Below are 24605 nucleotides of genomic sequence, written 5' to 3'. Positions count from 1 at the left end.
TGGATTTCAACTGAATTACAGGTGTATTTTAGTAATGATTATATTTCCCAAATGCAGAAGAATAAAGTCAGAACAATTTGAGGGCATGGAATGGCTTTAGCCTATGATGAGCGGGCTTGTCAGGATAACATGCTATACAGGGCAGGAGAGGTGGTCTTGCACGATTTTCTAAGAACTTTTCTTTCCTCTCTTTTACTTTTTTTTCTAACTGATATAGATTCAACAAAGAAATTATTCTGTTTTGGAATAAAAGGAAAGCAAATTAACAAGGCAACGATAATCAAAACTGACTAGTTTGCCTATTCAAAATAACAACAACAAAATTGGGTTCCATAAACATAGAAGCAAGCCCTCTCTATCCAGCATGGCTGTCCTCAGTCCATTAATGCTATCAAGGACTGAGTCTTTCTTCAGAACACTGATATAAGTGGCCCAGCATCTCTCTCTTCTTTCTGTGGATGAGGGGAATTGCAGATAACGACCAACCTGTCTATTAGGGCCACTCAAAGGAAAACAGAAAAAGTGGCCCTTGGAGACAGGTGGCCTCATTAACAGCTTCTATAATATATTTTCATTCAAATGGGAGAAAACCTTGAAAGCCACTACAGACAGGTTATCACAATAACGAGTTTAAGTGCAGTGCTTTGAATATTTGTAATATGATTAATACACTTGTATTCTGAATAAAAAAGAGAATTACAATTTGCTTTAGTAAATGAATGGTAGAGAGTATAGAAGCTGTGATCAACAGAATTGGTAGTCTAGCTTAGCCGGGGTACTCTAGGAGTGCCTCGAGCACCCAACAAGGTGGAGATGTATCAAATATGACTATCCTATATTATGATTATTATTTTATAGATGAATTCTTACCCAATAATATCTGAGAGGACGTCAGTAAAGTAAATCTTTCTATCGATGCTATCAAAGTCCAAAGCTACAGCATTCCCAAGATTCTCAAACGGAAGAGAAACGTCGGTGTGGTCGGGTGTATCCATGGAGATACGTCGGATGCTGCGACTGTTGGCAAACAGGAGGAATGTGGAGGGGACTGCTCGGTTGGAAGAGAGAAAGAGAAAGGAATCGATGTTACGGTTAATCAAGATCATGAAAATTAGAATTATTCAACCTTGGGTTAACAGCAACACAGCATAGCTGCATTTATTCTGATCACCACCTTCATGGTCATTGAAGTCAATCACTAATATTATCATCATCATAATCATCTTCACCATCATCAGAGTAATGGTCTTTGTCCATTCATCATCATTTTCACCATCATGATTACTTTCATGGTCATTACATTAATTCATCTTCATCACCTGTATCATCGTCGTCATCATCAACATCAACATCATCCTCACCACCACTACCACTTCCACCAGCTCCACCACCATATCATCATCATCAACATCATCCTCACCACCACTACCACCACCACCAGCTCCACCACCATATCATCATCATCAACACCACCATCAACGTCATTATCACTACCAGTACCACTACCTACATCATTGTCGTCATCATCATACCACTACCACCACCACCATTATCATCTCCACCAACATTCTACTTCCACATCTACTTACCATCAGGACACGTCCTATTATCTTGATTTATGATGATACCAGTTGGACAGGCGCAGGAGTAACCCTGTGGGTTCGGTAAGCAGAGATGACTGCATCCACCATTATCAGACCCACAAACATTCTCCCCTGAACCAAGAACAAGCAATTGATAACATTGATTAAAGATAAGTACCTGTAATTGCAGCTAACAATGATTTCATTAGGTGAATTGTATTCATATCAAGAAAGATCTAGTTCTGGGCTCCGTAACACAAAGACTGACTAGGAACCAATCAGAATTGTTCTTTCAAATTAGCGAATAATTGCTAACCTTTGTGTTATGGGGCCCTGGTTTGTTTACATAAACCTTACAATCTTGACTGAAAATGACCACACTGAATTGTACCAATACAGATAAGGACATGCAGAACAAAGTGTTGTTGCTTGGGAAAAGACCCAACAGTTTTCTGGAGAGCCATGCTTGTTTTGTCACTTTCTCAGCAATTAACATTTTCTACCAGGACAATTTGGGACATATTTTTCATTTATACATACAGTATATAAAAAACTTTGGTTATTTTATTAGATTCTGTTCAAACTCACTTTTAGATCATTACTACAACTGGCATTTATAAGTAACTGTTCGTTTCTCCGCTACAGGTGATCACTGTCACTAGCAAGGCCTTGCAACAGAAACAAAAGAAATAGCTAGTGCCTATTCAACTGTATTTACCACATGCACATGCTTTGATCCCATGCTGTGGGTTCATATTTTACCTCCTTGATTTTTCAATTCTTGTGTACACTGGATTAATTTGTCAGCTTGAACTTAAAGAATATCCTGAGAGAAATAACTTACCTTTGTCCTGCATGTTGACAGCCTTGATGTCCATCAAACTATCAAAGTTTCCCAAGATGTCGATGGCCCCGCCCCCATCCTGCTTTTCAGCTCGATGAATAGCACCGGTATCCCAGTCTGTCCAGTAGATATAGTCATCCAGGACGGTGAGACCGTACGGGTGACTGACGCCATCGTAGACGAGGAGCCTCCGTGAGCTGCCGTCCAGAGCGCAGGATTCCACACGCTGTAAGGTAAAGCAATATGGATTATTATTATTATCATTATCCTTCTCCTCCTCATCATCATCACCACCATGGTCATCACCATCATCAACATCCTCATAATAATCACCATCATTATCATCATTATCATCATCATCATCATCACCATCACCATAAATATCATTATCAACATCAACATCATCATCATCATCAACATCCTCATAATCATCACCATCATTATCATCATCATCACCATCATTATCATCATCATCATCATCATCACTATCACACAATCCTCACCTCAGTCCTTGCATCAACCCAGAATATCCTATCAATAGTCTGATCGACACAGACCCCGTTAGGCCATTCTAAGTTGGAAGTGACGATTGCTTGTCTTCTCGTGCCATCCATGGAGGATCGTTCAATGCGAGGTCGTGATCCCCAATCTGACCAGAACATTAATCTGAGATCGATAAGAGACAATGATTTGCTTAAAACATGATCACTGAGAGGGGAAATACCCTAAGAATGGAGGGGGGCAAGGAAGTTTCAAAGTAGAACCATAAAATCAGACTGATTGTATTTGAACCTATCATAGATCGTAATCCAGCAATATGCAGTTTTTTAGGTAACCTCTAAGAAATGTAGCTCTCATGTATATGTGGCCATCAGCGTAGAAAATGGGCAATATCGTCCTAATAACAGCCTGAATCGCCCCTAAATCATGTATTTTCAAATAGGAATATTTTGGGGGGATCATCTTTTCTTAACTCACCCCAAGGAATGTTATAAATAATGTTAAAAACATTGACAAAAATAGTAAGATTTGTTTTCACAGCATAACTGCTCATTGAACATAAAATGTAACCCTTGAATATAAAGAACTAGCCTCAGAAATTTAGCAGTCAGAGTGTAGAACAACACCTTTGAAATATTAGAATTACGTCCTATGCTAGTGGCGATTATGTGCCCCATACCTTCTTTAATTCTCTCATTTCCCCCTCTCTTTCTTTCAAAATAAAGTTTCATTGATTTTTTTATCTCTCTCACTTTCTTTCTTTCTCATTCACTCTCTTTCTCTCTCATTGTTGCTCATACTCTCTTTAACTCTTTCCCTGTCACTGTCTTTCTTTCTACTTCTATATCTATCTCTCTATCTCTTCATCTATCTCTCTTTATTTCTCTGTACCTTCTCTTAGTATGCAGAGCAATCCCGCGTGGTTCTTCCAGATCCCTCCACACCAGGACTTTCCTGTTTGATCCGTTCACATCAGCTACCTCTATCCTCTTCCTGCCTGCGTCTGTCCAGTATAGTTTCTGACCGCCGCTATCCACGGTGATTCCTTCCACCGTGTCCAAACAGGTGTCCAGGACGGTTTCAACGTCCGAGCCATTCAAGCTTGACCGCATGATTGTATGGGTGATCTTATCTGCCCAGTACAGCTTGCCTGTGATCAAAACAATGATGTATCATGTTATGATAATTTTTCTATAATATAATCAAATACACCAAGGTATGGAGCACAAAATGTTGCGCAGGGCCCGGTGGAAGAACAGCTCGCAGATGAATTGGTTACCCTAGGTAAAAAAGAATTATCATAATTATTTATCATAAATGCTTGTATAACTAGAAAAGGAAATAGACTTACGTTGGACTGTATCGACATCAACTGCCACTGCATTTGTAATTTCGTCAATTGGTGACACCACATCAACAGCATACTGGGTTTCAAGGGAGACTATTCGGACATCAGTCTTATGAGCAAATACCAAGAACTTATCAAGATCTGAAAAAAATGAAAATAATAATGTAAACCTTATTGATTAATAGATTGAGGGCTATTTTTAAAAATATCCTTTCTTGCAGTCTAAAGCAGGCTTTATATTTCATTATTTCTAGGGCAATGCCACTTTTCTATAGGGCATATAAGAAATTTTCTACAGAGCACATTTCAAGACTATTTACATATATATGTAAATATATAGAAAAAGTTTCCTATATAGGAAACTTTTTATAGGGCACATTTTAACACTAAACCACATATAGGAACAATTCTAAAAAAAGTTACAAACAATATCCAAGGCTTGTGAGAGAGGCACTGAGGCTAGCAGTGTATTAAGTAAGGCAGTGTGAAAGGACAGCACCGGGAGTGCAATAAGAAAAAAGAAGATGACAGTTGAATGTGATAATTTCCTGATGGCTGGTGGGGCATTAGAATTTGAAAGGGCTCCAGGACATTTCCACTAGTGACAATTGCTCTGATGGAAAATCTGCATGTTGAGCTGAACCTAAAACCTAACCTCCAAAACTAAACAAACCCTAATTCTCATCTTTACTTTGTTCTGAACCCAACACTCTATTACAATCTTAACTCTAACCCCATGCCCTCTGAGATATTAAAACCAAGAGCAAATGTCGCAAGAGAATATGTCGTGTCACCTAGCCCAGGGTGTCATTATCACAGAGAATGGGTGTTGATATGGTTACCTTGGTTACAGGTGAAGCCATCATCGCCAAGCATGATACCGGTAGGGCAGGCGCAGGTGAACCCCTCAGGTGATGAAGAGAGAAGACAAAGATGGCTGCACCCGCCGTTGTTGACGTCACATGGACTGGTTCCTAAGTGGAAAAGATGATCGGGTAGAAGAAAGCATGTTTTTAGGTACCTTGTCAAAAGTCTCAGCCAAGTTTTTTTAATCAGGAATCCCACAAGCATTTTCCTCTTTAGTTTGTCTCTATTTATTTAGATATTATCATTTTCAGACTGTAGAACCCTTTCAATTATCAAAATCTAATCTTACTTGTTGGTCGATTGTGGTGAAATACTTTGATATCCATCAAGTCCTCCAGTCCAGCTCTGACAGTTTCCCTATTCAGACCAGTCATCTTATTGGCTCTTTCAACACTCTTTCTCTCCCAATCCGTCCAGTAGATTTGGTCATTGTGAATGGCCAAGCCAAATGGGTGAGGGACATTCAGACTGATAAGAATCTTAAGGAGAAAACAAGAAAATTGATTGTAAAGAGAGAACACTATATCAATACCCACTTTACAAGAGTATTTCATTAAAAAAATTTACAAATATATATATCAAGATGTATAGCCAGAGAACATTCGAATTTGTCATTTTGGCTATTCCTGGCTATCAGTCGATGGGTCTTTCAATTTTCTTTCATTTGTAATTTCTAGTATTCCTTTTGCCAGAAATAAAACAAAAAAATAAATAAATAGAACTCAAATAATAATGAAATTTCTTCCCTTTATAAAGTAGCAAGATCCCCATTTACTGCTTGAAATCAAAATTCAATTATTTATCTTTCTTACACTTTATATATATGTTTTATGTACTGTCCATATACTGTTTATAAATATACTTTATTCTTTTCTTCTTTTCTATTCTTTTTTTTATTCTTCCATTCCAATATTGTCTTTAAATAATTTAGAACTTTTTAGATACTTAAATCAAAACAAAACATTTCTTCTTTTTAATTATACTATTTTATTTCCTCACCTCTCTATAACTTCCATCTAGACTGGTAAACTCGATTCTCTTAGTCCCAGCATCAGCCCAGTATAACCTCTGTTCATCCCGGTCCAGGACTAACCCATTAGGCCAGAACAGCCCGTAGGAGACCAGGACCCGACGTTCAGACCCATCCATACTGGAGCGCTCAATCTTGGGGTCTGATCCCCAATCTGTCCAATATATCAAGCTATAAAAAAAAGTAATAAGAAATGTAAAAAGATGAAGCCAATTTGTTATTATGCCAAGCTTCCATTAAATCTGCCAGACCAAGTGAATATTATGATAAAGATAAATACCAGTTGTTGTAATGATCGCAAAATGAGTTCGAACAGAATCCAATAAAATTACCACCCAAGTGTTTGTATGTATACATGTATATAAATAAAAAAATATGTGCCAATTGGCTCTGGAACAAAATGCATTATTGCTGAGAAATGAGGAAAATAAGCATGGAATTTCATAAAATGTGTGGTATTTTTCCAAGCAATATTAATACACTGTCCCACATATGCTATTCTGTGTTAGTGATCATCAGAATTATCGCTAAGATTGCATGATTTTACAAAGATAAATTTTCATTAATGTATTAGATCGAGATATATGATAATATGGTGACAATTAACCTTGATTTAAAAGACTTTCTCATAAAACATTTGTTTGATGCGACTTCTGTCTTCACCTTTAAGTTTCTTACTCTTATTGTTTGGTCTAATTTCAACCCATAAACATCATTGTTATCAATGCATAACTTTAAAAATTACCAGTGATAATAGCCATCAAGATCATTATGATTGTGCAGTGTAGAGCTTTAACCTGCGCTTAAGCCCACTTGACCATAAGCAATTCAAATTGAGTGTTCTATATTAAAGTCTTTCCACCTCCATGCTTCAGACATGCTGTACCTCTGCATCGCTCTATATTTCCTTCAATATCCTAGGTAGCTAGCTTCTTACCATTTTAAAGATTGGTGGGTTATATTTTGCAAAATGACCCCAGATCAGAAATTTTGAAATACAAATAAACAACCCTTTGTTAAAAGAGCAATTAGCATATTTTGTTAGTAATAGAAAAATATAGCACTTTCATTGGTTTTTCTAAATGTAAATGACAATAATTAAAGTAATGAAAATGAAATAGCATGTGTCTTACCTTGAGATTGGGTCTACAATGATATCTCTCGGCCGGTCCAGGTCCTCCCAGATCAGGACCGATCTCATAGAACCATCAACGTTAGCCACCTCAATGCGGTTATTAGTGGCTTCAGTCCAGTAGATTTTACTGGTGATCCAATCTATGGCCAAGCCAGCAGGACTGTCCATGTTGTTGGATAGGATCATCTGTATTGAGAAAGGAACAATTAGGATTACCAGTTTCATCAAAATAAATCTTACATTATCACTTTAAAATATCTGTGAGCATTCGTTAGGGGGAAACAAGGGGGGATAAGGGTTATGACATGCATGTTTATCCATGACATGTATATACATGTAGGAGCGCCTTGAGCACCTAACAAAGTGGATATGTGCGCAATATAAATACCCTATATTATTATTATTATATGATCTATCCACTCTCGTTGAGGATGTATTTAATTCACCCCATTGTGCACAGCATAACGATTTCGTGCAATAGAATGAACATAAGGATAGAACACATAGTAACCTCATGCACTGTTCATGCACATTTGAATAAAAGGCCACGTGGGATATTAGGTGATCAAACTTAAGACAGCCTAATTGGTAATCATTTAACAATATCAAACAAAATTATCCAACTTACATGGAAAAATATATATATATATATATATATATCTACCATGCGCAAGATACCACTTATGTACACATACAAGATATTGATTAATACATCAGGCTCTAACTTTCATACTTAAGGTTTGCCACACCTAGATATTTTGGCCAGGGTATGCCGACATACAAATGACAATCCAATGAAGCCATTTTATCATTCAATCATATCAAGAATTCTAATCCAATCTAATCATGCATACACATCTTGGTATCAAGAAATCATTTTATAATTTTAATAAATGACAATTCTTAATACCCAGATAAATTTTTTTGATAAATGATTAGAAGGCTTGCTACATGTATGTTTGCATACGCTGGCAAAAGAATTTAGGTGCAGTAGCTCCTTTTGACGAAAGACATTCCCAATCAGTGAAAAAATCATCCCAAATGTGTAATAAAATTCAAGCTGTGTGTCATCATTCGTGCAAGCAAACAGACACAACAAACGTGAATGGGAAAGGAAAAAGTATAAATAAAAAAAATATATTAAAAATAACATAACCAAAGACACTAAACAGAAAAAATACTGTGCATGTATGCAAACTTTGACATTATGCCAAAGGATTCCACATATCCTGGGATTCAAACTGCAAGCACATCACATGCCAAGGTGCATACACTGATAGACTTACCATATATGGGCATATACTTGAAATGCAATGGAATAAAATTGAACATTTGATAAATTGGGAAATAAAATGTTAGTCAATGCATGTCTCATAATGTCTGAATATTTTCATTGGCAACACAAAAATCTACCAATATGCATGTTTATGAATCTAATTAGGAAAGATGAAAAGATATTATTACTACTAACCATTAAACTAGGGGAACATTTCATAGAACAATAGTCTGGGATTTTCACTGACAACTGTTATAAGCTACTGAAATCCTTGCATCAGATTGGCTCACAGCAAATTAGTCAGTAAGGGCTTTTAGGAGCAGTGAACGTGAACGACGTAGCAGTCCTCTGATCGTTCGAGTCAACGTCGTCGTCTGCCCTCGTTCACTACAGATGCGAATACTTTAGATTTCACTCGACTTGTACGTGTACGTACGTCCACTTGAAACAGCGCGATAACCAGCGGGTCATGACACGCTGCCCGACCCGGAAGGTCTGGCGCACCATCACCCGGCGACCCGGTCGGGTGATGCGAAGGTGCAACTTGTGCACATGTGCCCTTTCACTTGCTTTGATTCCTTTTTATGCGAGTTGGGATATATATTGATGTATATTTTCGAGATCAGAAAGCAATTTCAAATATGATAAACATAATGCATCGTACAACTTACATTAATTTTGTGAAAAGTCACTGAAAACTGTCTTTTAAAAGGGAAATGTTGATCTTCATGCTGGGCTTGAACGGTTAAAATGACGTCACTCACGTGCACGTCGTCTATGATTTAGGAGAACCGCAAAATGGATGTGGCGAGGTTCTCGATTTTGATAGTGGACGTGTGTGAAGACCTGAGGCATATGGCAGGCCAAAAAATGACGTCATTTCGTACCAGTCCATTATGTGGACGTACATTTCTAAAAGTGCTCAGTGAAAGCCACTGACAAGATGCTTGATGAAACACTCCCAAGGTTGAGACAAGTCTGAAATTTCTTAATCAGATTTCCCATGGTGTTGTAACTTTGGGAATCTGGTATTCTGATAATGAATGACCTGTGTCGAGCGCTGGAATATACATTCAGAAATCATGGATGTTCATGTCCCCATTAACTGAATTCGTTATCTTATCATAATACATTGGACCCGTGTCTTGAAGTCTAGTTTATCTCTATGCTACAATTATGTGAAGGTGTAAAATTTTGTTTACAATTTTGTTTCAGCATATTTAGTGATGAAGAAAACTATTTCGGTTATTATTCAAATAATGTTATGCATAATATGAGTCAAATGACTTGTAGATTGAAACGGTAGTGTTAGAGATTTATGTCACAATTGGCTATCCATAGTTAAACCACAACTTTAGACCAGAGTTTAAATTAAACCTGATTTTGGAATTTAAGAAACAGAGAAGAACTTAGTGGAGCTGTGGAAGGCTCACTAAACTGCGCTCCCAACACCAACATCAAACTTGAAATCATCAACTTTCCTAGCAATAATATGAACCTGAATGAGAATAGAAAGAAATTGGGCGAACATACTTCTTGCTCTGATCCATTCCAACGAGCCCGGTTGATCTTATTGGTGCTCACGTCGCCCCAGTAGACAAAACCCCCATCAACATCATCCCAGTCTAGCGCCACCGCTTGTTTGAGACCAGACAAGGGCAACACGACATCGGAGCCGTCGTCCGTATCAAAGGAGATCCGTCTGATGTCGGTTTCTCTGCTGAACAGGAGGTAGCTGTCAATAGCTACACGGAAAGGTACAAAAAGGAAATAATTACATGCCATGCTGCTAATCATCTCCAAAATCAAACATTTAAGGGGCAAAAATAAAACAATTAGTAGATTAAATGAGAAATATGCACTACTACAGTATGATGTCGAGGATAGAAAATGTGCTTTACTGGATAAACTTGTGCAAATAAATAAATATCTGCATTTTTTTTGTTTCTGATATCAAAGTACTTTTAAAGCAGGGAACAGGCTGACATTTCAGGAAATTAATCTCGTCTGTAGCTTTCTTATTTCCAATCACTAAATTTGTAAGCTGCATGCTAAAAAATCTTATTAAAAGAAAAATTAAAACATAACAGAAAGTGCTGGATATGAAACAAAACAAATTCTTACAAATAAATGGCTGAAAATATATTCAACAGCAAATTCACTTATGTGGGATTGGCCAAGCAGTTTGATGATACTCGAGTAAAATTCACATTACTGATCCTTAACTAAAGCTTTAGAGGTGAGAGCCATCCAGGCAATTATTATTATTTTTTTTTGGGGGGGGGGGCTTACTTTTCACAACTTACTTCCTAAATCTGCAACATTCATATCACAGTGCAATGAATGGGGATTTCCAGGTATCGTTTTTTTCACTTTCCAGGGCTCTTTCGACCATTTTGGGGCTAATCCCCCCCCCCCCCCCAGACTCTGTTTAGTTTTTTTCCCTGCTAGTTATCCAACTGTCTTTGTGTACTTACTCTCAGCACAGTGAGTCCTATTGATGAGTTTGAAACCAGTAGGACAGCCACAGGTGATATCTATTGTTCCTCTCTGCAGACATAGATGACTGCACGAAGACATCAGACAGAGATTACTCCCTAGAAAAAGGAACAATATAAACAAAGTATATCAATCGATGGTCTAAAAAGTTAGGATATAATAAAATGCTTGATATATTTACCACATAATAGATTGTTTATGATGAACATGTAGCTAATGCTATTGCACGTATCACCGATAACATTATCATCATCATCATCATCACCAGCATCATCATCATCACCAGCAGCAGCATTATCATCTTTGTTCAAGTTTTAGCCATCACCATCATATTCATCTTTGCCATCATCATCATCATCATCATCATCATCATCATCATCGTCATATCATCCCTATCATCTTTGTTCGAGTTTTAGCCATCACCATCAAATTCATCTTTGCCATCATCATCATCATCATCACCACCACCACCACCACCACCACCATCATCATAGTCATCATCATCATCATCACCATCACTCCCACTACTACCACCATCATTGCAATCACAAACCACTACCCCCACCACCACCACCACCACCATCACCACCACCACCATCCAGACTTCCATCAAACCCTCTGTGTACACTAACCATTAGGTTGTCTCTGAGGATGGAAGGTATGTATATCCATAGGGAAATGCAGCTGCCCTTGGATGATGGTTAGATCTGTCCCAGTGAACTTGTTAGCCGTGTTGATACTCTTAGTATGCCAATCCGTCCAGTAAATGTAATCCTCAAACAGGGTGATCGCAAATGGGTGTGGCAGACCTGCAAAGTGACAGGTGAATCAATGCTCATGATTTTTTTTCTTAATACTTAATAGTCGAGGAATAGTTTTGCTTCACACATATGATTAGTGTTTTTGGTCTCAACTTAGTTCTATACAGTCCTACATGTATGTAACATCTGCTACACAAAATAATTTTTATGTAGCAGTCTTAAGAAAAAGTGGAGCAAATTGCAACCATTTACAAGAAAAGTCATTCACTGATAGTAATTTTGAAACACAAAATATAAGTATAATATCTGCGTATTTTTATTATTAAATATTAAATACTTTCTCCTGCAAGGATAATCTAAAAATATCAGGATATCGTTGTTTTCTCCTGTAGCTTTCTACTATCCAATTACCAAAATTTGTCAGATAATTGCTGAAACGGTCATGTTTAAAGAAATGAAAATCATTACAGAGAGTGAGATAAATACAAATTATGAATTATAACAGTTCAAAAGAGATTCAATGGCCAGAACACTTTGGATTATCAGGGAAGCGTTTCATGAAAGTACTTTTCAGATTTTTTATCCGAAAGTCCAATTTTGTCCGACGGTTGCCATAGTAACAGTGCTTTTTAGCCAAACAAAATCAAGGAAAGTTTTCAAGATCTGACAACTTGTCAGACGATTAATGTTGATGAAATGCTCCTCAGATGATCCCATTACCTTGATTAATGACGATCTTTCTCCCGCTCCCATCCAGGTTAGCACTCTCAATAGAGTGATGCTTGGCATCCGCCCAGAACAGTTTGTCAGTTGCGTAGTCCAAAGTAAGACCATTGGGCCAGAAGAGCGTTGTATCAGCGACGACCTGTCTCCCGGAACCGTCCATGTTGGCTCTCTCGATCTTAGGCAGACTTCCCCAGTCTGTCCAGTAAATCATGCTGTTCAACAAATGGAGTAAACATATGAAATATAAAACTAACTCCTTCTTTTTCAAAATAGTGTTCTTTTTTCTAAAAAAAAACATAACTTTTTAGTGGAACATGTTCTGGGAGTAATGTTCCCATACTGAACTGTTGTGTAAAAATGTATTTATCTTGTCAAGTCATTCAAGGGTAAACATGCAGTAAAGCAAAGAAATAACTTTTCAAATATCACAATAATTAAAAAGTGCACCCACTTCATGACATGAGATGATACATCATGCAGAATAATATATTTCAATCTTATTCAATAAACTTAATGGATTTAACCATATCAAAATGTAGGTAGGATTACAACTTGTTTTAACTAAGCTCACTTAAACGTAGCAAATATGAAAAGTGTCTTGAGCATTCGATCCAGCATTCAACCAATCAATCAATCAATCGCTCAATCATCGATCGATCAATCAATCAATCAATCCATCTATCCATCCACACACCCACCAACCAACCAACCAACCAACCAACCAACTAACCAACCAACCAACCAACCTATCAATCAATCAATCAATCAATCAATCAATCAATCAATCAACCAATCAATCAACCAACCAACCAACCTATCAATCAATCAATCAATCAATCAATCAATCAATCAATCAGGCAATCAATCAACAAAACAATTCCATTTAAAACAAACCAACAGACTTACCCTTTGACAGGATGTAAAGCCAGAGCTCTTGGTTTCTCCAGACCTTCCCAGATAAGAACTGAGCGTGAGGAACCATCAAGATGTGACACTTCAATCTTGGACGTTCCTGAATCACTCCAGAATAGTTTATTACCTATCCAGTCGACTGCCACTCCACCTGAGAAAAGTACATCACAAATTCATTCAATCAAAAATCTATTTCAGAGAATCAGTTATTACCAGTCAATGCCAAAAATATCAGTTACATACTGGACAAGCTAAACCAATTAATATAGTTATTTAAGATATTGAAAATTCAGTCATTATCATATTTCTCGCTGGGAAAAAAGTCCTCTTTCACAATGACATCACAATAAAGTAAAAGGAAGTCTATAGTAGAAGGAATGCTTATGAACCATCCATTTCCATTACCATCATCACCATCATCATCATCATCTTCATCATCATCATCGTCATCGTCATCATCATCATCATCATATCATTGTCGTCATCATCATCATCATTATCACTACTAAAACCACCACCATCATCATTGTAATTATCATAATGAAAAAATTGTAATAATCGTCATACTCATCATTGTATCTTACCTGGACTCTCTAATCCCGTGGAAACGACATCCATGACTTCCGTGCCATTGAGGTACGCCCTCTTGATGCTATCCAAGCTCACATCCGACCAAAACACCAGCTGCTGCTCGATATGATAATCAAGGGCGATGGCGTTCTCTAGCCCTCTCAGGATCGGGGTGAAGCTGGAATGCAGAGGCTCCAGCCGCCGGATGTCGATGCGGTTTGCGAAGAGGAGGTAGGGTTCTGGACCCTGGGCTTTGCATGTCTTGCCGTCGAGTCGTAGTTCGTAACCCTCCACACAGGTGCAGAGGAAGGAACCTCTGGTGTTGGTGCATACCTGGCTGCAGATGCCTTCCACGAGACACTCATTGATGTCTGGGTAGGATAAAGATAGAAATAGAAGTTAGAGATCGATGTCTAGATGAAATAGATGAAGGGAAAATACGGAGAAGATAATGACGTTGTTCGTACAGAAAAGGGAGAAAAGGAAGGAGCCAATATTCAAGTATTTTGATACAGCAAATCTGGAGTCAAAATACTGGGATCTAATTGGGTGTTGCAAGATCATCATCATCATCATCCTCATCATATTCATCATCACCATTTTCATCATTATCACAGTCCCCATCATCATCATCATCATTGTCATCAATGCAAATCAACAAACTTCAGTTGAAAGGAGCTCCAATTTGCTTTTAAAGAAATTGAAGGGTAACCTAAGCTAGAAAATACAACCTACCCTGTAACAAAGCACAGCTTTTGCTGCTACCTACCTCTACAAGTCTTTCCATTGATATCCAATGTATAGCCCTCTCTGCAGGAGCAGCGAACACCTGAACTGACATCTGTACATGTGTGTTCACAACCTCCATTATCGGAACCACATGATGAGAAGGGATCAATAATATCTGCGGGAAAATAATACAGAAATGACATTAATAAAAAAAAGTCCAAACTAATAATGTTAAAGTTATAAAAATCTAACAAATATCTGTGCAAATATATCAATTTCCTGCAAGAAACCAAGGACTGCCACTTTAAGATTGAAAAAAAAATAGTGACCTATGTCTGTGCAGCCACTCACTCAGCAGTTTTAAGAGTTTTAAAGAGGTAGAGTACATACAAAAGCCTTTACATGAAAGGCCTGAAATTTAATGTACATATATTCAATATAATTTCCACTTTTATATTTTAATGTATATATGTCTTTATACTGCAGGTGTAGGGTTTTTAATCATTGTAGGTCTTCTTTGAGTAGAATCGAACAGAAAAGCATAGGCTCAGACAAGGCAGAGACTTAGGGCACCACGCAATACAAGTACGCACAATACAAATTTGGTATATAAATGTAGATTGTAATTATGACTTACTGCATGGTCCATCCGGTTCAACTAACTCATCACTACCGTCACCACAATCGTCTCGACCGTTACAAACTTTCCTGTTCCCTACGCAACGATTATTATTGCACTTGAATTGGTTTACGTTGCATAGGGTTGGTCCTGTAAAAAGGTAAATACATGTACACACGTTTAAGCATATTATCATTCTTATTACTATTGTTAAATATTATATCATTATCATAATCATCATTATCATCATTATCTTCATTATCATCATTTTTGTAAGTTTCATCATAAACACCATCATTATCATCAATATCATTACCACCATTATCATAGATCTCATCGTTACGATCAGTAATATTACATGTAGTTTATCATGATTATTATGATTTTCACTATCAGTACCATCTTTATCATCATTATCATTATCATCAATACATAACAAATTATTTGGTATTTGATATCTGTGGTGCAAAAGAGCAAATTTAAAAATAGAAGCATGGCTATTTTCTCAATATTCAATAGCTATATTAATATTCAATAGATCTTACAAATAACAAAGGGGCGAGCGTCCCTTGAGCCCCGCCTGAATCACAAATGTGTATTTTTCATCTTTATCATTATCATCATTTTTATCTACTCACTACAATATTCTTCATCACTACATGTATATATTGTCTCCACAATCACAATATTCAATAGATCTTACAAATAACAGGGGCAAGCGTCCCTCGAACCCCGCCTGAATCACAAATGGGTATTTTTCATCATTATTATTATCATCATTTCTATCTACTCACTACAATATTCTTCATCACTATATATTGTCTCCACAATCACAATATTCAATAGATCTTACAAATAACAGAGGGGCAAGCGTCCCTTGCGCCCCGCCTGAATCACAAATGGGTATTTTTCATCATTATTATTATCATCATTTCTATCTTCTTACTACAAGATTCTTCATCACTATTATCTAAACCAATGAAAATTTGGTGCGCAAAATTTTCAACAAGAAAGGATCACCAGTTGTTCATTAAGTCGCTTGTAACTTACAAACAGCTTTATGAAACACCCACCAGACCTTATATAATTTTTATCTACTCACTACAAGATTCCTCATCACTATTATCTCCACAATCATTCTCCCCGTCACATTCCCAGGCTGCTGTAATACACCGCCCTGAAGCACATTGGAACTGGTTGGACAGACACGTTGTTACCGCTGCAAAGATAAGAAAATTATATCAATATTATTGGCTACCTATATAGTGCACATGTCCAAATTTTGGTGCTCGTGGCATGACAAGATACAGTCGAACCTATTCCAGTGGCCGCCTTTCTGTAGTACAAGCCTGTCTTTAGTGGATGCAGATATTGTCCCCCATTTTCTCCAATTTGTATTAATGGAATATGTATCATGGATCCTGTCTATAAAGGCCATCTGTCTTCAGTGACCATGACTGGCCTTTACAGACAGGTTAGACAATAATAGATATTGTAGAATATACATGTAAACAACAGAAATAGAAAAGAAATAGAAATTCTCCTGAATACTATCAATGGCGGAAGAATAAATACATTAAGGGTTTAGGTGGAACATGAATCATCACATACATGTAGAATTCTGTCAATCTCAGAAGATAAAAGACAGATCACATACTCGAGAAATAACTTTATAGTCAGGGTTGATGTGCATTTTATTATTTTCCCAAATATGCTGTGATATACAGATGTACCCTATGGAAAAGAGGCCTTGTCCTAAAATGTATACAAAATTTAATGCCTGTTATTCATAAATCCCAGCCATGGCATAAATATCCACACTGTGCTGCACTCAACCCAGGTGAGGTGAATGGGTACCCAGTAGGAATAAATTCCTTGAATGCTTTGAGTGCCTAGGCAGCCCAGCTAAAGCCGGGGTAATAATAATAGCAGGGCCCGCTGGGAGAACAGTTTTCAGAACTGAAGTGGCTTCCCTGGGTAAATGTATCTATATTATTATTGTTGTTGTTGTTGTTTTTGTTGTTGTTATTATTATCATTATCATTATCATCATTATTATGAATTACAACATGTACATTGTACATGTAACTCTGTACAACATAATAAGGAAAACTTACGACAGTTCTGCTCATCAGACTGGTCCTCACAATCATAGTCACCGTCACAATACCACTGCGCTGTGATGCATATGTTATTAGCGCACAGGAACTCATTATCTCTGCATGTAATGTTAGCTGTAAAAGGAATAGAAGAGAAACATTCTTTTAATGGGAGAAATCAACTTTGTTGAAACAAACAAAAAATTGATTGAAAAATAAGTATGAAATGATGTGTCTGATGATATATTGAATACACAAATTTATAACCTAACTTTCAATTTTTCTGCACTTTATGAAATTCATATCAGATGACATATTGGGGAGGCTTGCTCGCTTGTGAAGCGACAAAAATAAAAACTTAAAGGCCCGTATTATCAAAACTAGGTTTCAATTGTACCATGGTACACATGCACATTTTTTAGCGCCAAATGCGTGCATTTAATTGGATTATTTTAGTGTACACAATGAAAAAAGTATAATCAAGTACAAAATATGCATAGTCCATGCTTTTTTACCATATGGTACCATCAAAACCTCTGTCAAGAATATGGGCCAAAATATCCACAATGCTTTCCTTTGATATATTTTTCATAGCTTTCATTTAGATATTTTTTTGGGGTACATTTATTGAAAAAACCCTTATGTCAGGGTGACGTTCCCCTTTAAAAGCTCCAATCTCAACTCAGATTTGTGCAGCTGAAGTAACAAAAGATCCTAATAATCTCTCAACAATAGAAGATGATAAATGAAAGCTTATTTGGTAAAGACCAAGACAATAGAACAGAATCAATATACAGCCTTTGCAATCCACCAATCCCTTAACATACTTAAGACACAGACAATAAAGATTTTTTTTGTGAGCCACTGATACAAAGCACTAAGAACATCCCAGGTCATTACCAATCGCTAGTCTACAAAATCATACTCTATGCTTGTTTTCTGAAATCGGGTGTAATTCAAACTTTAGTCTAAAGTTGGGGTTTAACTATGGATTTTTGTGACACAAATCTTTATTACAGGTGTAATTTACCTGCTCACTTGACATACAGATTAGTCATAATTGTCTTTGAACATGGGGAAAGAGCAAGGAAAACTTAAGAAATATACAATGTTGTAAACAAAATTTTTCATTTTCGACTTCAAATAACTTTAACTCAGACTTAGTCCATGGCCCAAGTTAAACTAGATTTCAGAATATGGGACTATGGGGGTGTTGCAAGAAAAATATGCGATCAATTGCAAATATTCTGTTGCAATTTTACAACTGATAGATCAACGTTAGTTATAGCAAATCAGATTAAACTTCTTGTTTCAAGGAGCAGATTAGCAATCGATCACAAATTTGCAATTAACTGCAAGACATATGATTGATTTAGGGACCGAAAATAGACTTGCAATTGATCGCAAGTTCCTTCCAACACCCCAATATGAGTTGAAAGATGAAACAATTTAACAGTGTGTGACAAAGTTGTGCTGTATTTAATGAATGGTCTCAGGGGTATACACAAAACCATGGAAACATTTCACTGACGATTTTGCTTACAGCCAATAAGATATAAAGATTTCAGTAGCTTATAACAATCAGTGACAATCTTTTTTTTTTCTGAAACACTCACCATGCAATTTACAGTCTTTAATTCCAGACAATTTGATTTTGTTTTATCATCAAAATTCATATATTTTTTCACACTACATGTACAGTGTAGTAAGAAGGGTCTGAGTCTACAGACTAGTCACTCAAGAATAAGCTCATCCTGAATTAAGCATTCATTGTCAAAGACTTACATGTAGCATTCTGGAATGAAGTCAAGCACTGATTTAGAGGAAGGTTAAAGGGTGGGACAATATGAATGGTTGAATTCTACAAAGCTTTATCTGATTGAGGATTACTGCATACAGTTGTATTCTATTAATGAATGGCTTGATGTACACATAATTATGTACTCATCATTTTGTTCTAAAATGCTGAAGACATTTGAATCATTAAATGTGTAAGATCAGTGCACAATGGCATCAATTCAAGAAGCAATCCTATTGTTCAGAGGGAGGGGGGGGGGTGAACTATAAATAACATGTAGGTCGAAAAAATGGAATATTGCAAAGAAAATTTTAAAGAAATTATACATAATTAAATGGACGCTCCGGGCTGAAAATGTTTATTTCTGAATAAGTAGAGTAAAATTTACAGAGCTATATGGTGAAAATTTCATCAAAATCTGATAATAAATAGCAAAGTTATTGAATTTTAAAGTTTAGCAATATAATGTGAAAACAGTTATATGCACGTCGTCATGAATATTCATTGGATAGGCTTATGATGTCACATCCCCACTTTCCTTTTTCTTATGTTATTACATGAATTTTTTTTTCTTTTTTTTCATACACGTATGAATAAATGTCTCCCTTGTAATGAAATAACTTTTAAAAATATATTACATGTATTACGTACCACAATGATCTTCATCACTATTATCATCGCAGTCTCTCTCCCCATCACACATATAATGCATTAGAATACATTGGCCTGTGTTACATGTGAATTGACCTTGTGTGCAGGCTCCTGTGTCGTGGTGGGCTGTGGAACAGAGATTAAATTGGAACATATAAAAATTGATGTCTTACTATTACTATGTCAATTATTTATTTCAGCAAAGAAGAATACACAGAAAGAAATTGATGAATATATATCCTCCCCCCTCTCTCACAACTTCCTCTTTCATCTTCTCCTACTTCTCCTCCTCATCAGCTCCACTTCCACCTCCTCCATCTTCTCCCTCTTCCTCCTCCTACCCTCCCCTCCTCCTCCTACCCCCCCCCCCCCTCCTCCCCTCCTCCTCCTCCCCTTTCCCCTCCCTCGATCCCTGTGAGAATTTAAACAAAAGACTGGGTATTATTTCTCAGTATCATAATTACAGTCAAACCTATGTCTGTCCCCATCTTGTGCCTCAAGTGACCACTATAACCTGATTCAAACGGTGGCAGAATATGTGGACAACGAACTTGTACATAAAGCCCCTATTTTGTGTTTCCCTAGTCCAGGGTCCCGTCTCACATAGACCAGTTATAGTAATAAATGCACCATTTCTATAACAAATTTACTGGCAGCCAATCAGATTGAAGGATCTTAGTAGCTTTTAACTGTTAGTGCAAATTTGCTATGACAACAAGTTTTATGAAACGAGCCCCAGGTTTGCCCCTAGTGGAAGGAAATCTACTTTCCTCAAAGTTACACTATCCCAATAACCCCACTCCATCCCCTTAGGCTAATAAAGTGGATTGGGGGTAGGGATAAAGTGATTTTTAGGAGTCTCCTTCTAAACTGGGCTCCAAGGAAAGTAGATCCCTTTTAAAAGGGGACCAACTGGCCTAGTTGCATGGTGACTTTAGACAGACTTCACTTGTTTTATTGTAATGGTGACTATGATCTTGATTACTTACAGCAGTTCTTTTCATCGGATCCATCGCTGCAGTCTCTATCACCATCACACTTCCATGCCTCATCGATGCAGCCCCCTCCGTCACAGGTAAACTCACCCTCACTACATACCGTCACTAAAAAACAAACAAACAAATAAACAAACTTACGGGCCTGTATTCTGAAGGATTTTCTCAGCTGAATTTGTGATATGATAATATCAAATACTTGTCGACTCTTTTAATTTATGTGAGGAGTCTCATCTATGAATGTTAAATTTGAAATAAAATCTCATCATCCACAGTGCAAAACCTAAAATTACTTAAAGAAATCAACAGTCAATATTAATGTTCATCAAAATATATAAATGTTATTAGCATGTTAACTTTAAAATCTGATTTTACTGTAATGTTTCAACCTGTTCATTAGCTTGAGATCACCAACGCCAACACCAACACCGAACTTGAAATCATTACTTTTCCTCAGTGCTGGTGTTGGTGAATGGGGATTTACATTTACATGTATATCGTCAACACCAGATATATATGTAATGCTCGGTTCCTCATTAGCATTCAGTATCAGCACTTGACACCAACTGCAGAAATAAATTCTATTTGCCAAAGTCAATACCAACACCAGTCACATTTCAAGTACAGTGTTGTGGCTGGTGTTTAACACCATCTCCCTTTTGCTACTTTTTGCTAAGCAAGCAAGACAAAAAGTAAAATTTGTCTGAGTCATGCCTAATGTTCCTCAGCACCCTTCCCTTCAGCTATAACTTGTCTGTCCCACATCTAGATTTCAATGGATTTTTCATAGAAAATTGTATTTTATTGAGAAAAATTAAACAAAATATGAGAAAATTGTATCGGTTCTGGTTAGCTGGTGGGTGTTTCATAAAGCTGTTTGTAAGATACAAATGACTTTATGCACGACTGGTGATCCTTTCTTGTGCTGTGCGATATCCGTATATAATTGATTTATGACCTAAGAACATGATCCATTCGTGAGTAACTTTACGAACAGCTTTATGAAACATTTGGGCCCATAACACAAAGCGTAGCGATGATCGTAGAACATTTTTCTAAGATTGATTGTATTATCTACATGTATAATGTTCAATCAATCAAGAAAATCAAGCATACGATTAATCGCTAACCTTTGTGTAACCGGACCCAGGGGACCGTTTCATAAAGCTATTCGGAAGTTAAGAGAGGAACGACTGGTGATCCTAAATCTCAAGGGCTAAATCATCACCAATGAATATATACCGTTTACCACAAGAAAGGATCACCGGCCAGTCGCTCTTAAAGTCACTCTTAACTTACAAACAGCTTTATGAAACACCCACCAGGCCTGGCCTTCGTATACTTACTGCAAGTTTCATCTGATCCATCTTTACAATCATTATCACCATCACAAACGAATGCACTTCTGATACAGTGATCATTGTTACACCTAAACAGGTCCTCCCCTTCACATTCTACACGTGCTGTAAAAGACAAAAAGAAAAGGGAAACATTCCATCAAAGATAGTAACAACACTACACACAAGTAGCAGACTGATAGAGATTACAATATACTGCAATAAAAAGACCATTGGAATACTGTTATAAATAACATTTTGGTTTATTGTTTTGATTACTAGTAATTTAGCACAACCTTTTATTTGATTTATACACAATATTCTCTTTAGAATCAATACATTTTTCAGATTTTCAGCAAATAAAATAAAATAAAATCCAGTCAAGTCAACTGAAATGAAGTCAAATCAAGTCAAGTCGAATCAAATCCAGTCAAGTCAAATCATATCATATCCTATCATATCATATCAAATCAAATCAAATCATATCATATCAAATCAAATCAAGTCAAATCAAATAAAAACGATTTAATCAAATCAAATAATGTAGACTCCGTTCACTTACAGCATTCTGCTTCATCTGAATTATCTTTACAGTCATAGTCTCCATCACAGACCCAGTCTGATGGGATACATACACCAGTACCACAGCTGAACTCTGACTCCTTACACGTGGGACGCTCTGTAAAAAACAACCATTTCAAATCAGCTTTATCAATTCTACTTCAAGATAACAATCAAATAATGATATCAATATATCTAGCATCATTTACATTGGTATTTCTGGCTAAGCACGAACTAACATTTTCAGCACTCAGGGCAAATAGGAATTAATCCTGCCAGGTACCCATTAATCTCACCTGGGTTTAGTGCAGCACAAGTTGGGTAAACTTCTTGCTGCTCAAAGTAAGCACGCCATGGCTTGGATTCGAACCCCCGACCCTCTGATTGAAAGATGAGAGTCAGAACTTCTAGACCATAATGTGCCCACAATACTATATCTACCATAATATTTTAAGCCAAGTTGTAATCAGAAATGTATTTGAGTAGAATCCTAACAAAATCATCTCCTAAATGTTAGCATATCAGGCAAATTCTTTTTTTTTTCCTGCGTTACTTTTCATAATTTAGTATACGTACTGTCTAAATCTGCAACATTGGATAGGCTTTATCATTGAGATGAATTGAGATTTCCAGGGCTCATTTTTTTTTGTTTCAAGAGCTCTTTTGATCATTTCGAGGCTAAATTGCCACCAGCCTCTGTGTAATATTTTCCCTATTGCATATTAGTTGAAAACACAAGATACATAGCAGGGTTCCCACAGAAATTTTAAAACAGAATTCCATGACTTATCCATGACTGAATTGCTGCTTTCCATGACTTCCCGTGATGTCAATTATAATAGCAGAGTATGAGAGTAGCAAGATGGAAAGCTGCCATAGCCAAGAGGTAAATGCAATTCCATGACTTTTCACAAAGTTTCCAAATTCCCTGACTTTCCGTGACCACAAATTTTTCCAGGATTTTCCATGACAGTGGGAACCCTGACATAGTATCTGTATACTGATGAAAAATATAATTATGTCCATGTCAAATGGCTTGATGACATCATACATGTAACTAAAGGTTATGATATCTTACCACAATCTATCTCATCTCCATTGTCCCCACAATCATCATCTTGATCGCATCTCCATTTAAGAGGGATACACATACACTCCGCGTCCTCCGTCAAGCGAGGGCAGGAGAACTGGTACGGCAAGCAGCTACAGTCCGAGCTTAACCTTCCTCGTACACCTGTCATGAAACAAAGAACAAAATAAAGAATATATGCTAAAAAAAGAGTGACAGGAAGTCTAATAAAATGATAGAAATAAAACTCCCAGTACAGTCATATTTCATGAGTTCAATTTTTTCAATCTTTTCATCATCTTCAGGCAGATTCTATTTCTGAAAAAAAGAAAATCTACTTTAATTTGTAACTTTCAAAAACATGAGTTCACTGGGGACCCATAACATCATACTTACAGATTGATTTGATCACAGGGGTGATTTTTATGATCAAACGTAAAATCATTCCTGTGATCTTTCGCTACACCTATTTTTAGGGAACCCAGATGTAAACAACATTTGTGGAAAATATTCATGGTGGTTTTATAAATTCCCTTTTGTACCAAAGTTTGTAGCTCTGTAAATTTAAATTATATGCTGATTTCATGAATAAATGATAATAATGAAAATAAAAACATTAACAGCAACCCTTATTACCAAGGGTAGCCACTTCACCCTTAAGCTGTTCTTCCTGCAGGGGCTGCATTTTAAAATTA

General features: G+C 36.8%; 1 protein-coding gene across 1 annotated transcript in view; it reads right to left on the bottom strand.

Annotated features, from left to right (window-relative positions):
* Positions 1–24078, bottom strand: part of LOC129268133 (low-density lipoprotein receptor-related protein 4-like) — a 34539-nt gene extending 10461 nt beyond the window's left edge. Inside the window, exons 1-25 of the mRNA XM_064104915.1 lie at positions 23920–24078; positions 22843–22959; positions 22290–22406; positions 20938–21051; positions 19949–20074; positions 17518–17634; positions 16503–16619; positions 15419–15550; positions 14822–14956; positions 14067–14423; positions 13477–13633; positions 12565–12782; positions 11716–11892; positions 11062–11181; positions 10118–10329; positions 7307–7494; positions 6143–6344; positions 5433–5622; positions 5119–5250; positions 4280–4417; positions 3820–4078; positions 2931–3093; positions 2428–2653; positions 1590–1715; positions 871–1048 (exon numbers count right to left, since the gene is read on the bottom strand). Coding sequence (XP_063960985.1) covers positions 871–1048; positions 1590–1715; positions 2428–2653; positions 2931–3093; positions 3820–4078; positions 4280–4417; positions 5119–5250; positions 5433–5622; positions 6143–6344; positions 7307–7494; positions 10118–10329; positions 11062–11181; positions 11716–11892; positions 12565–12782; positions 13477–13633; positions 14067–14423; positions 14822–14956; positions 15419–15550; positions 16503–16619; positions 17518–17634; positions 19949–20074; positions 20938–21051; positions 22290–22406; positions 22843–22959; positions 23920–23992 — 4091 coding nt within the window. The 5' untranslated portion in view covers positions 23993–24078. The remainder of the gene's footprint in view (positions 1–870; positions 1049–1589; positions 1716–2427; positions 2654–2930; positions 3094–3819; positions 4079–4279; positions 4418–5118; positions 5251–5432; positions 5623–6142; positions 6345–7306; positions 7495–10117; positions 10330–11061; positions 11182–11715; positions 11893–12564; positions 12783–13476; positions 13634–14066; positions 14424–14821; positions 14957–15418; positions 15551–16502; positions 16620–17517; positions 17635–19948; positions 20075–20937; positions 21052–22289; positions 22407–22842; positions 22960–23919) is intronic.
* Between the last annotated feature and the right edge of the window lie 527 nt (positions 24079–24605).

Source organism: Lytechinus pictus, chromosome 9, assembly GCF_037042905.1.
Source record: "Lytechinus pictus isolate F3 Inbred chromosome 9, Lp3.0, whole genome shotgun sequence".
NCBI lineage: Eukaryota > Metazoa > Echinodermata > Echinoidea > Temnopleuroida > Toxopneustidae > Lytechinus > Lytechinus pictus.
This window is presented reverse-complemented; position numbering and strand designations above follow the sequence as displayed.